Here is a 14803-nt window from a genome sequence, read left to right on the forward strand (position 1 = left end):
GTTAGCCCATAGATTTTGAGAAAATTTCAAAAAATATGAATATATTGTTTTAATGCCTGGTTGCCTCCTTCACTAACATATGATGATGTTAAAAGAGGTTTGGAGCCTTTGTCATCTCCGTTTATCAAGAAAATAATAATTTTATAGTGGTTATTCCATCGATTTAGGGAGTGTTATGAAGTTTTACAAAATTAATTGAAAAAACAATTGAACGATGCTCATTTACCATGAAAAAGAGTTTAGCATACATTAATACAAATGTAGAATATGGTTGAAATTTTAAAACATCACTAAAGATTATGGGCTTCAGTATATTAAGAATTTTCGAAAAACTCAATATTTTTGGAGGGGTTAGCCCAAAGATTTTGAGAAAATTTCAAAAAATATGACAATATTGTTTTAATGCCTAGTTACATCCTTCACTAATATATGATGATGTTCAAATAGGTTTGGAGTCTTTGTCGTCTCCGTTTATCAAGAAAACAATAATTTTATAGTGGTTATTCCATCGATTTAGGGAGTATTATGATGTTTTACTAAATTAATTGATAAAAACAATTGAACGATGCTCATTTACCATGAAAATGAGTTTAGTATACATTAATACAAATTTAGAATATGGTTAGAAATTTTAAAACAACACTAAAGATTATAGGCTTTAGTATATAAAGTATTTACCAAAAACTCAATATTTTTGTAGGGGTTGTTAGCCCATAGATTTTGAGAAAATTTCAAAAAATATGATAATATTTTTTTAATGTTTGGTTGCATCCTGCACTAACATATGATGATGTTCAAAGAGGTTTGAAGACTTTGCCGTCTCCGTTTATCAAGAAAATAATAATTTTATAGTGGTTATTCCATCGATTTAAGGAGTGTTATGCATTTTTACTAAATTAATTGATAAAAAAAATTGAACGATGCTCATTTACCATGAAAATGAGTTTAGTATACATTAATAAAAATTTAGAATATGGTTAGAAATTTGAAAACAACACTAAAGATCATAGGCTTTAGTATATAAAATATTTACCAAAAACTCAATATTTTTGTAGGGGTTATGGCCCATAGATTTTGAGAAAATTTCAAAAAATATGAGAATATTGTTTTAATGCTTGGTTGCATCCTTCACTAGCATATGATGATGTTCAAAGAGGTTTGGAGCCTTTGTCATCTCCGTTTATCAAGAAAATAATAATTTTATAGTTGTTATTCCATCGATTTAGGGAGTGTTATGAAGACTTACAAAATTAATTGAAAAAACAATTGAACGATGCTCATTTACCATGAAAAAGAGTTTAGCATACATTAATACAAATGTAGAATATAGTAGAAATTTTAAAACATCACTAACGATTATGGGCTTCAGTATATTAAGAATTTACCAAAAACTCAATATTTTTGTAGGGGTTAGCTTATAGATTTTGAGAAAAATTTCAAAAAATATGACAATATTGTTTTAATGCCTAGTCGCATCCTTCACTAACATATGATGATGTTCAAAGAGGTTTGGAGTCTTTGTCGTCTCCGTTTATCAAGAAAATAATAATTTTATACTGGTTATTCCATCGATTTATGGAGTATTATGAATTTTTACTAAATTAATTGATAAAAAAAATTGAACGATGCTTATTTACAATGAAAAATAGTTTAGCATACTTTAATACAAATTTAGAATATGGTTTGAAATTTTAAAAAAACACTAAAAATTATTGGATTTAGTATATAAAGTATTTACCAAAAACTCAATATTTTTGTAGGGGTTAGCCCATAGATTTTGAGAAAATTTCAAAAAACATGACAATATTGTTTTAATGCCTAGTTGCATCCTTCACTAACTTATGATGATGTTCAAAGAGGTTTGGAGTCTTTGTCGTCTCCGTTTATCAGGAAAATAATAATTTTATAGTGGTTATTCCATCGATTTAAGGAGTATTATGAAGTCTTACTAATTTAATTGATAAAAAAAATTGAACGATGCTCATTTACCATGAAAATGAGTTTTGTATACATTAATACAAATTTAGAATATGGTTAGAAATTTGAAAAAAAACACTAAAGATTATAGGATTTAGTATATAAAGTATTTACCAAAAACTCAATGTATTTATAGGGGTCAGCCCATAGATTTTGAGAAAATTTCAAAAAATATGAATATATTGTTTTAATGCTTGGTTGCATCCTTCACTACCATATGATGATGTTCAAAGAGTTTTGGAGTCTTTGTCATCTCCGTTTATCAAGAAAAAAATAATTTTATATTGGTTATTCCATCGATTTAGGGAGTATTATGAAGTTTTATTAAATTAATTGATAAAAACAATTGAACGATGCTCATTTACCATGAAAATGAGTTTAGTATACATTAATACAAATTTAGAATATGGTTAGAAATTTGAAAAAAACACTAAAGATCATAGGCTTTAGTATATAAAATATTTACCAAAAACTCAATATTTTTGTAGGGCTTATATAGCCTATAGATTTTGAGAAAATTTCAAAAAATATGATAATATTTTTTTAATACCTAGTTGCATCCTGCACTAACATATGATAATGTTCAAAGAGGTTTGGAGCCTTTGTCGTCTCCGTTTATCAAGAAAATTGTGATTTTATAGTGGTTATTCCATCGATTTAGGAGTATTATGAAGTTTTACTAAATTAATTGATAAAAACAATTGAACGATGCTCATTTACAATGAAAAAGAGTTTAGCATACTTTAATACAAATTTAGAATATGGTTAGAAATTTTAAAACAACACTAAAGATTATAGGATTTAGTATATAAAGGAGTTACCAAAAACTCAATGTATTTGTAGGGGTTAGCCCATAGATTTTGAGAAAATTTCAAAAAATATGAATATATTGTTTTAATGCTTGGTTGCATCCTTCACTAACATATGATGATGTTCAAAGAGTTTTGGAACCTTTGTCATCTCCGCTTATCAAAAAAATAATAATTTTTTAGTGGTTATTCCATCGATCTAGGGAGTGTTATGAAATTTTACAAAATTAATTGAAAAAACAATTGAACAATGCTCATTTACCATGAAAAAGAGTTTAGCATACATTAATACAAATGTAGAATATGGTAGAAATTTTAAAACATCACTAAAGATTATGGACTTCAGTATATAACGAATTTACCAAAAAAATCAATATTTTTGTAGGGGTTAGCCTATAGATTTTGAGAAAATTTCAAAAAATATGAATATATTGTTTTAGTGCTTGGTTGCATCCTTCACTAACATATGATGATGTTAAAAGAGGTTTGGTGCCTTTGTCATCTCCGTTTATCAAGAAAATACTAATTTTATAGTGGTTATTCCATCGATTTAGGGAGTATTATGAAGTTTTACTAAATTAATTGATAAAAACAATTGAACGATGCTCATTTACAATGAAAAAGAGTTTAGCATACATTAATACAAATTAAGAATATGGTTAGAAATTTTAAAACAACACTAAAGATTATAGGCTTTAGTATATAAAGTATTTACCAAAAACTCAATATATTTGTAGGGGTTAGCCCATTAATTTTGAGAAAATTTCAAAAAATATGAATATATTGTTTTAATGCTTGGTTGCATCCTTCACTAACATATGATGTTGTTCAAAGAGTTTTGGAACCTTTGTCATCTCCGTTTATCAAGAAAATAATAATTTTATAACACATGGATTTTGAGAAAATTTCAAAAAATTTGAAAATATTGTTTCAATGCATAGTTGCATCCTGCACTAACATATGATGATGTTCATAGAGGTTAGACGACTTTGTTGTCTTCTTTTTTCAAGAAAATAGTGATTTTATAGTTGTTATTCCATCGATGTAGGGAATATAAGGAAATTTTACTAAATTAATTGATAAAAAAAATTATAACGATTCACATATACCATGAAAAATAGCTTCTAATACATTAATACAAATATAGAATGTGCTTAGAAATTTTAAAACAACACTAACGATTATAGGCTTCAGTATGACAATATTGTTTTAATGCATAGTTACATCCTGCACAAACATATGATGATGTTCAAAGAGGTTAGGATCCTTTGTTGTCTCCGTTTTTCAAGAAAGTAGTGATTTTATAGTGGTTATTCCATCGATTTTGGGAATATTCGGAAGTTTTACTAAATTAATTGATAAAAAATTTATAATGATTCTCATATACCATGAAAAAAGCTTAAAATACATTAATACAAATGTAGAATGTGGTTATAAATTTGAAAAACACTAAAGATTATAAGCTTCAGTATATAAAACAATTACCAAAAACTCAATATTTTTGTAGAGATTAAAACATAGATATTGACAAAATTTCAAAAAATATGACAATATTGTTTTAATGTATAGTTGCATCATGTACTAATAGATGATGATGGTCAAAGAGGTTTGGAATACTTTTTGTCTCCTTTTCTTTAGATAATAGGGATTTTATAAAAGAATTTGTACTCCTTACACACCAAATATCCCCTATTTGCACTCCATACCCTATATCCCTCTAATTTTATTCCCCCTATCATTACCATTTTCCCTCATTTATATGGTATCCCACACTTTTAAGTATATTGAGCTAATTTACTTTTTTTGTAATAGTTAGTTCCATAATTTAGGGGATATATGAAGTTTTACTAAATTAAATTATAAAAACAATTTACCTATACCGTGAAAAATAGTTTAGCATACATTAATACAGATGTAGAATGTGGTTAGAAATTTTAAAACAACATTAAAGATTATAGGCTTCACTATATAAAACATTTACCAAAAACTCAATATTTTCGTAGGAGTTAACACATGGATTTTGAGAAAATTTCAAAAAATATGACAATATTGTTTTAATGCATAGTTGCATCTTGCACTAACATATGATGATGTTCAAATAGGTTAGTAGCCTTTGTTGTCTCCGTTTTTCAAGAAAATAGTTATTCCATCGATTTACTAACTAATATGAAGTTTTACTAAATTAATTGATTAAAAAAACTATAATGATACCCATATACCATCAAAAAGAGCTTAAAATGCATTAATACAAATCTATAATGTGGTTAGAAACTTTAAAACAAAACTAAATATTATAGGCTTCAATATATAAAGTATTTACCAAAAATTCAATATTTTCGTAGGGGTGTTAGCACATAGATATTGACAAAATTTCATAAAATATGACAAATATTGTTTTAATGCGTAGTTGCATCATGTACTAATATATGATGATGGTGAAAGAGGTTTAAAAATTTTTGTCTCCATTTCTCTAGATAATAGCGATTTTATAATGGTTAGTTCCCTAATTTAGGGAATATATGAAGTTTTACTAAATTAAATTATAAAAACAATTTAACTATGCTCATTTACCATTAAAAAGTGTTTAGAATATATTAATACAAATGAAGAATATGGTGAGAAATTTTAAAATAAAACTAAATATTATACGCTTCGGTATATAAAGTATTGAACAAAAACTCTATATTTTTTAGGGGTTAACACATAGATTTTGAAAAAATTGAAAAAATACGACAATATTTTTTCATGGATATTTGCATCCTATACTAATATATGATGATTTTAAAAGAGGTTTGGAGCCTTTGTTGTCTCCGTTTTTCAAGAAAATAGTTATTTTATAATGGTTATTCCATCGATTTAGAGAGTATTATGAAGTTTTACTAAATTAATTGACAAAAAATTATAAAGATTCCCATATACCTTGAAAAATAGCTTCAAAAACATTAATAAAACTGTAGAATGTGGTTAGAAATTTTAAAACAACACTAAAGATTATAGGCTTCAATATATAAAACATTTACCAAAAACTCAATATTTTCGTAGGGGGGTTAACACATAGATTTTGAGAAAAAATTCAAAAAATAAGAAAATATTGTTTTAATGCATAGTTGTATCATTCACTAACATATGATGATGTTCAAAGAGGTTATGAGCCTTTGTTGTGTCCGTTTTTCAAGAAAATAGTTATTCCATTGATTTAGGGAATATTATGAAGTTTTACTAAATTAATTAATAAAAAATTATAATGATTCCCATATACCATGAAAAAAGCTTAAAATACATTAATACAAATGTAGAATGTGGTTTGAAATTTTAAAACAACAGTAAAGATTATAGGATTCAGTATATAAAACATTTTTCAAAAACTCAATATTTTCGTAGGGGTACACATGGTTTTTGAGTAAAATTTCAAAAAAATATGAAAATATTGTTTTAATGCATAGTTGCATCCTGCTCTAACGTATGATTATATTCAAAGAGGTTTGGAGCCTTTGTTGTCTCTGTTTTCAAGAAAAAGTGATTTTATATTGGTTATTCCATCGATTTAGTAACTATTATGAAGTTTTACTAAATTAATTTATAAAAAAATTATAAAGATTTCCATATACCATCACAAAGAGCTTTAAATACATTAATACAAATGTAGAATGTGTTTAGAAATTTTAAAACAACACTAAAGATTATAGGCTTCGGTATATAAAACATTTACCAAAAACTCAATATTTTTGTAGGGGGTGGTTAACACATAGATTTTGAGAAATTTTTTTAAAATATGACCATATTGTTTTAATACATAGTTTCATCTTGCACTAACATATGATGATATTTCAAAGAGGTTTGGAGCCTTTATTGTCTCCGTTTTTCAAGAAAATACTGATTTTATAGTGGTTATTCCATCGATTTAGTAACTATTATGAAGTTTTACTAAATTAATTGATAAAAAAAATTATAATGATTCCCATATACCATCAAAAAGAGCTTAAAATACATTAATACAAATGTAGAATGTGGTTAGAAATTTTAAAACAACACTAAAGATTATAGGCTTCGGTATAAAAAATATTTACCAAAAACTCAATATTTTTGTAAGGGGTTGTTAACATATAGATATTGAGAAAATTTCAAAAAATATGACAATATTGTTTTAATGCATAGTTGCATCCTGCACTATCATATGATGATGTTCAAAGAGGCTAGGAGCCTTTGTTGTCTCCATTTTTCAAGAAAATAGTTATTCCATCGATTTAGGGAATATTATGAAGTTTTACTAAATTAATTGATAAAAAGATTATAACGATTCTCATATACCATCAAAAAGAGATTAAAATACATTAATACAAATGTAGAATGTGGTTAGAAACTTGAAAACAACACTAAATATTATAGACTTCAATATATAAAATATTTACCAAAAACTCAATATTTTGGTAGGGGTGTGTTAGCAAATAGATATTGACAAAATTTCAAAAAATATCACAATATTGTTTTAATGCGTAGTTGCATCTTGTACTAATATATGATGATGGTGAAAGAGGTTTGAAAATTGTTTGCCTCCATTTCTTTAGATAATAGCGATTTTATAATGGTTGGTTCCCTAATTTAGGGAATATATGAAGTTTTACTAAATTAAATTATAAAAATAATTTAACTATGCTCATTTACAATGAAAAAGATTTTAACATATATTAATAAAAATGTAGAATATGGTGAGAAATTTTAAAACAACACTAAAGATTATAGGCTTCGGTATATAAAGTATTTAACAAAAACTCTATATTTTTTTAGGGGTTAACACATAGATTTTGAGAAAATTTCAAAAAAATACGACAATATTTTTTTAATGCATAGTTTCATCCTACACTAACATATGATGATTTTCAAAGAGGTTTGGAGCCGTTGTTGTCTTCGTTTTTCAAGAAAATAGTGATTTTATAGTGGTTATTCCATCGATTTATGGAGTATTATGAAGTTTTACTAAATTAATTGATAAACAAATTGTAACCATTCCCATATACCATGAAGAAGAGCTTAAAATACATTAATACAAATGTAGAATGTGGTTATAAATTTTAAAACAACATTAAAGACTATAGGTTTCAGTATATAAAACATTTACCAAAAACTCAATATTTTCGTAAGGGGTGGTTAACACATGGATTTTGAGAAAATTTCAAAAAATATGACAATATTGTTTTAATGCATAGTTGCATCATGCACTAACATATGATGATGTTCAAAGAGGTTTGGAGCCTTTGTTGTCTCCGTTTTTCAAGAAAATAGTGATTTTTTTTTTTTTTGAATTAATGTTAAATTTATTCAAGAAAAAAACGTTTTTACAATGGATGCATCATGAGTTTGATGGTTTAGAGTTCTCTTAAAAGAAAAAGATAGACAAAAACTTTTATCTAACCGAAAACCATGTTTCCATGGCTTTGGTATACTTGCTGACTTCCATGACACGCAAGCTGGAGATGCGGTTTCTTACTGCTTTGTCCACGTTTTTGATGAGAGTGGCAGGGGTGTTGGATCTTTCACCATGTCTTCTCCCATTTCTCTCTGTCCATAGAGCCGATAGTGTCGCCTGGAATACATACCTGAGTAGAAACAAGCGGGTTGAATTCCACGTCTGGTCTGTTAGAAGTCGAACAACCTCATCCCAGTCAGTTGTATAGCGCAGAGACAGTAGCTTAGCAGTGAGATTTTTCCAGACTTCTTCTGAGAATTTGCATTGAAAAAACAAATGGTTACGAGTTTCTAGCGGCTCAGGACAGAGACTGCAGGCTGTCGACGCGTCTGTATTCCAGTTCAATATCCTCTCTCCCGTGGGGAGTCTGTTCTGAACCGCAATCCAGGTCATGAAGGAGTATCGAGGTGTATTATAAGGAAACCAAATACCTTTGTACCAATCAACCTTTACTTGCTCAACACGAATGAGATTCCATGTCGCTTTTGATCGAAACTCTGCTTTGTAGTTATTATCCCCTGCTTTCCACAAGTGAATGTCCTCAATCTGATTTAGACCTCGCAAACGCAGATTAGCAATCTCTTGTTCAATAGTGTTGAAGATTTCTTCTCGATGTCTCCTCCTGCGATGATGTTTCAATACCTTCTCCATGGTGTCATTAATTTTTATACCCATGTTTATCATTCCTCTTCCATTTGTTGTGTCAAATAGTCTACCAAGAGGAGACCATTGATCAAACCAGAAAGATGTCGATGATCCATTGTTGACTTCCACCTTCATGAATCGCATCGCCATGGCTCTATATTTCAAGATTTTCTTCCACATCCAAGATCCCAAAGTGGTGCTGTCCTTGACTGACCAAAATGAGTTCTTGCGGATCAAATACCTTTTGATCCATCTTACCCACAGTGATGAGTTAGACGAGAGGATCCTCCAAACTAGCTTCAGACATGAGACATCATTCGCTTCTTTTATTGATCGCAACCCCAACCCTCCTTCTTCTTTAGGCTTGCAACAATCTTTCCACGAGACCTTTGCTTTCTTGGTGCTTAAGACCGGGCCAGACCATAAGAAGGCGGCACACAAACTGTCTATCTCTGCAATACACTTCTTTGGGAGTCTAAATGCAGAGATCCAAAAGTTCGTTAAACTGTGAATCACTGAGGCTATCAGCTGTAGTCTTCCTGCAAAGGAGAGGAATCTCGCCGTCCAGGAGCTTATTCTTGATCTGATCTTCTCTATAAGTGGAGCATAGTCTTGAGCAGTCATCTGTTTTGTTAGCAGTGGCAAACCTAAGTACCGAACTGGAAGATCTCCATTGGAGAATGTGTAATGGCTAAGAATATCTTGCTTTTCCGTATCAGCTAAACCTGCCAGGTAGAGAGTGGACTTTTCCATACTAATATGTAATCCAGATGCCTCTGCGAAGGTTTTAAAAATCTCAAGAATACCATCTACTGAACTTCTTTTACCGTCTGAGAATATAAGCAGGTCGTCAGCAAAGCTTAGATGAGTTAGCTTGAGATCCTGGCAGTGAGGATGGTATCCAAACTTCCTTTGAGCCGCAGCTTTGTCTAACATTTTAGACAAAACTTCCATACATATGACAAACAAATAAGGAGACAGGGCACAGCCTTGACGAAGACCCCTCTTGCTGTTAAAATACCCTGCTAGTTCACCGTTAATTTGAACTGAAAACGATGCAAGTGAGATACATTTCTCAATCCAGATAATGTATTCACTTGGGAACCCGAGAGCCTTGAGTGCAGAGAGTAAAAAAGGCCATTGGACAGTGTCAAACGCCTTAGAAATATCGATCTTGAGCGCACATCTTGCTGAAACTGAGCTCTGATGATAGCCTTTTACTAGTTCTGACGCCAAGAGGACGTTCTCCATCAGCAATCTGTCTTTGACGAAGGCAGACTGGTTGGTAGATATAAACTTTGGGAGAATAAGCTTTAGACGATTGGCCAGAATCTTCGAGATAACTTTATAAATGACGTTGCAGCAAGATATAGGACGAAAATCTTTCATAGTCTTTGAGTTTTCTTTCTTCGGGATCAAGGCTAGAATAGTAGAATTTATCCCCTTAGGCAAGAAACCAGTCTTGAAAAAAGATTGGACTGCGATCACAAAATCAGCCCCCACAATGTCCCAAGCAACCTTAAAAAATTCGCATGTGTATCCATCCGGACCTGGAGACTTGTTGTTAGCCATTGCGAATAACACATGTTTAATCTCAATGGCCGGAACCTCGTGTGACAGGAGCGCTCTATCTGCCTCCTCACATTGAAAGTTCAGAAGCGTTTTCAGCTCATCAACTTCCATTCCATTGTGTCCCACAACCTCTTTTGCCAGAAAGCCCTGGAAATAATTAACCGCTTCTGTCTTTATCTCTTCCTGAGTTGTAACAATGACACCATCCTCCTTTTGTATCTCTCGAATAGAGTTTTTGGCTGCTCTAAACTTCACTGAATTGTGAAAACTCGTATTGTTCCCATCCCCAACATTTAACCAATGCATCTTGGCTTTTTGGCTAAGAACCTTTTCTTCAATAGACGAAAGTAGTTCCCATTTATCATGAGCTCGAACTTCGTCCTCCAGCACATCAGGGGCAGGGTTTGTCATCGCTCTTGTCTGACAAAGACAAAGTTTATCAAAAGCCTCTCTAGTTCTCTTTGTAATATCGCCCACAGTGTCTTTACTTAGTTGTCGAAGAGCCGGTTTTAGTTCCTTGAGTTTCTTGGAAAGTCTAAATAGAGCTGATGTCGAGTTATGCAGGGGAGTAGTACTACTCCAGAAACTTTCCATTAGAGGAAGGAAGCCTGGTGCCTCTGCCACAGCGTTGGTAAACTTGAATGGGCGTTTTGGTTTTAAAGGAGTTGGTAGGATCTGAAGCCTACATCGTAGGTGATCAGAGCACCCTCCAGCCTCAAAGACACAATAAGTGTTTGGGAATTTAGTGGTCCACACGTCATTCACCAGTGTTCGATCTAGCTTCTTTCGAATGAGATCTTCCTTGCGTTTATTACTCCAAGTTAACAGAGGACCGTGAGCTTTCATATCAATGAGTGAGCAGTGCCGACACACATCTTGAAAGTCCCGCATACCTGTAGAGACAGTCGATATGTTTGGACCCGAGTATTCCTCCAGGTGCAGAGTCTCATTGAAATCACCAAGCACAATCCATGGCTTGTCTTTAAGCAAAGGTGAGTTCTGGTGGTCTTTAAGATCATTCCATAACTCTTTTCTTTCTTCAGCGCTGTTGGATGCGTAAACAAAAGAGCAAAAGAACTCTTCTTCCATGCCTTCCAGTAGCACTGAACAGGTGATAATTTGATTTGTCTTGAAGCAAGGGGTAACTCTGACTTCAGGACTCCATACAACCCATATTCTACCCAGTCGATGGTTTTCATAATTAGATATAGTTGACCAATTGTGGAAAACAGATGACACAATCCTCTCTGCTCTGTTCTCCTTCACTCGGGTTTCTATCAAACATCCAAACTTCATACCTCCTCTTCTGATCCATTCTTTTACAACAGTATGCTTTTTATTTTTGTTAAAACCCCGGATGTTCCAATAGAAACCCGACATCAGTTATTTCATGGTCAACTTTTTCCCCAAAAGATTTTGACCGCAGTCAGTAGTCTTTGGGACATTTGAGTTGGAGACAAGCTTATGGTTGTCTTTTGAAACACGCGGCAAAGATGGTCTAGTAGACATAGCTTTGTTTTGTACTTCCTGCTTCTTTTGAATTGGTTCCTGAGGTGGAGTATTGTCTTTTTCTAAAACTGCTTCCTGTTGCAGTATCTCACCCTCTTCCTCTTCCTCATCTGAACTCAGTACTGCGAATCGAGAATTTGAGATAATCGAACCCTGACCAGATTCAAGGTCCTTTAATTTCTCCGGTGTTCTGCTCACTTTAACTGGTGTTAACCAGCTTTCCTCCTGATTATCTTCATTTTCTTTTCCAGCAGAGGTACTCACATCCACTACTTGCTCTGCCTCCACTACTTGCTCTGCCTCCTCCGGGTTTTCATTCTCGGTATGAGACTGCACTGGTTGAATTTCCTCATTGTTTCCACTATCCAAATCCTTGGCACTACCCTCCTCCACTGTTATAGGTGAACCCACCACTTCATCATCTAATTTTGTTACCTCTATCTCCTTCGGTCTTAAACAATCCTTTTCTGAGTGGCCCCATTTCCCACACGTTGTACATTTAGTTGGCAACCATGGAAAGGTGAAATCAATGAGTGTATCCTTTCCCTGATATTTGAAATTCATAGACCGCGGGAGAGCTTTTGTAAGGTCTGCTTTGACAAAAACTTTAGCCACCTTGAGATCTTTGCATAGAGCAGTATCAGGGTGAAGTTTAACTGGAACACCTATCGGGCTTGTGGCGAAACTGAGTCCTTTCCACGAGAACATGTTCATGGGAACATTTTTAAGATGAACCCACAAAGGAACAGAGTTATGGAGTTCTTCCTCTTCGACAAAGGGTTTCCATTCAGTCATCACAACTGGTACCTCTGCTAAATTCCACATACCTCTGCGCAAAACCCTTCCTCTCATTGCTGAGTCGAGGATTCTGAACTTCATAGTTGTAGGGTTTATCTCATAAACCTCTACCATTTGTGACTTGTCGGAAGCCCAAATCTTATTAACGATTGCGTGAACTTTCCCAATATGTGGGGCTTTGTCCAAAAACTTTCCGATCAGAAAGTCTTCCCAAAGGGGTTGAGGGTCCTTGAAGACTTCATCTGGAATCTCTACAGATCCGATACCATCCTCCATCTTGATTTGAACATCGTATTTTGTTAATTCTTTTTGATTTTGTTGGGCGACCTTCACCCACGAGCGAGTTAACGGAGCTGGTTTTTGTGAATTCTGTGTGAGACCATCTTGCCGAGAATCTGTAACAGCCACAACCTCCGGCAGAGGCATTATGGCGGCGCCGGAACCGATGACTTGGCGAAGTTTAGAACCAAAACCCTAATCTCCACAAAATCCCCCTCAGAGCTAAACGCACCGTTCCCCTCAGAGCTAAACGCAACTATAGTGATTTTATAGTTGTTGTTCCATCGATTTATGGAGTATTATGAAGTTTTACTAAATTAATTGATAAAAATTATAATGATTCACATATACCATGAAAAAGAGCTTAAAGTACATTAATACAAATATAGAATGTGGTTAGAAATTTTAAAACAACACTAAAGATTATAAGCTTCAGCATATAAAGTATTTACCAAAAACTCAATATTTTCGTAGGGGTACACAGATATTGACAAAATTTCAAAAAATATGACAATATTTTCTTATTTCACAGTTGCATCTTGTACTAATATATGATGATGGTCAAAGAGGTTTGGAACATTTTTTTTCTCCATTTCTCTAGATAATAGTGATTTTATAATGGTTAGTCCCCTAATTTAGAAAATATATGAATTTTTACTAAATTAAATTATAAAAACGATTGAACTACGCTCACTTACCATGAAAAATAGTTTAGGATACATTAATACAAATGTAGAATATATGTAGAATATGGTTAGAAATTTTAAAACAACACTAAAGATTAGGCTTCAGTATATAAAGTATTTACCAAAAATTCAATATTTTATAGGTTTCAGTATACAAAGCTCTGCTCTGGTTCATGATCCCGAGAAGGCTTACAAGTCTGCTTTCTTGAGGGTCAACGATGAGTTGCACGAGAGCGAGATCGATGATTCCATGAGTTGCACCACTGCTATTACAGTTCTTGTCGTTGGGGACAAGATCTATGTCGTTAATATAGGGGACTCGCGCTGTACTCGCTGTTAAAGACAGGAACAGGGTTCTAGCAGAGGATTTGTCTTATGATCAGACGCCTTTTAGGGAAGATGAGTGTGAGAGGGTGAAAGCGTGTAGAGCAAGAGTGATGACTGTTGATCAAGTTGAACGGTTGAAAGATCCTAATATTCAAACATGGGCTAACGAAGAGAGCGAAGGAGGTGACCCGCCTAGGCTTTGGTTACAGAACGGGATGTATCCTGGGACAGCATTCACGAGAAGCGTTGGTGATTGTACAGCTGAAGGGATTGGTGTTACCGCGGAGCCTGAAGTGTCTATGGTTCATCTTTCGCCGAATCATTTGTTCTTTGTTGTTGCGAGTGATGGGATCTTTGAGTTTCTTCCAAGCCAAGCTGTTGTTGATATGGTAATTATATAAAGACATAAAGACACAGCTCCTTTAAAGGTATCTTATGTCTGTGTTGTGTGTGTGTGTGTGTGTGTGTGTGTGTGTGTGTGTGTGTGTGTGTGTGTGTGTGTGTGTGTGTGTACGCAGGCGGGGAGATATGCTGATCCGAGAGATGGTTGCGCAGCAGCGACAGCGGAATCATACAAACTGTGGTTGGAGCATGAGAATAGGACTGATGATATCACAATTATCATTGTACAGATCAAAAACCTGTATAATGAATGATGATGATCATGATGATGGCATGATTCAGTATTCGTATTTGCCCCCTTTGTTTGTTTGTTGTTGTATACTCTTAGTATGTCA

At 33.0% G+C, this 14803-nt stretch overlaps 2 protein-coding genes across 2 annotated transcripts; one reads left to right on the forward strand and one right to left on the reverse strand.

Annotated features, from left to right (window-relative positions):
• Positions 1 to 11702: 11702 nt before the first annotated feature.
• Positions 11703 to 13275, reverse strand: LOC125589959. The gene has a single exon (XM_048762683.1). The coding sequence runs from the start codon at positions 13198 to 13200 to the stop codon at positions 11851 to 11853; it is 1350 nt and encodes a 449-aa protein (XP_048618640.1). The 5' UTR covers positions 13201 to 13275; the 3' UTR covers positions 11703 to 11850.
• LOC106384572 (probable protein phosphatase 2C 35) lies at positions 13202 to 14737 on the forward strand. The gene is made up of 4 exons (XM_048743310.1): positions 13202 to 13232; positions 13883 to 13950; positions 14054 to 14455; positions 14585 to 14737. The coding sequence occupies exons 1-4, from the start codon at positions 13202 to 13204 to the stop codon at positions 14720 to 14722; spliced, it is 639 nt and encodes a 212-aa protein (XP_048599267.1). The 3' UTR covers positions 14723 to 14737.
• Positions 14738 to 14803: the final 66 nt, after the last annotated feature.

This window comes from Brassica napus, chromosome A1 (genome assembly GCF_020379485.1).
Source record: "Brassica napus cultivar Da-Ae chromosome A1, Da-Ae, whole genome shotgun sequence".
NCBI lineage: Eukaryota > Viridiplantae > Streptophyta > Magnoliopsida > Brassicales > Brassicaceae > Brassica > Brassica napus.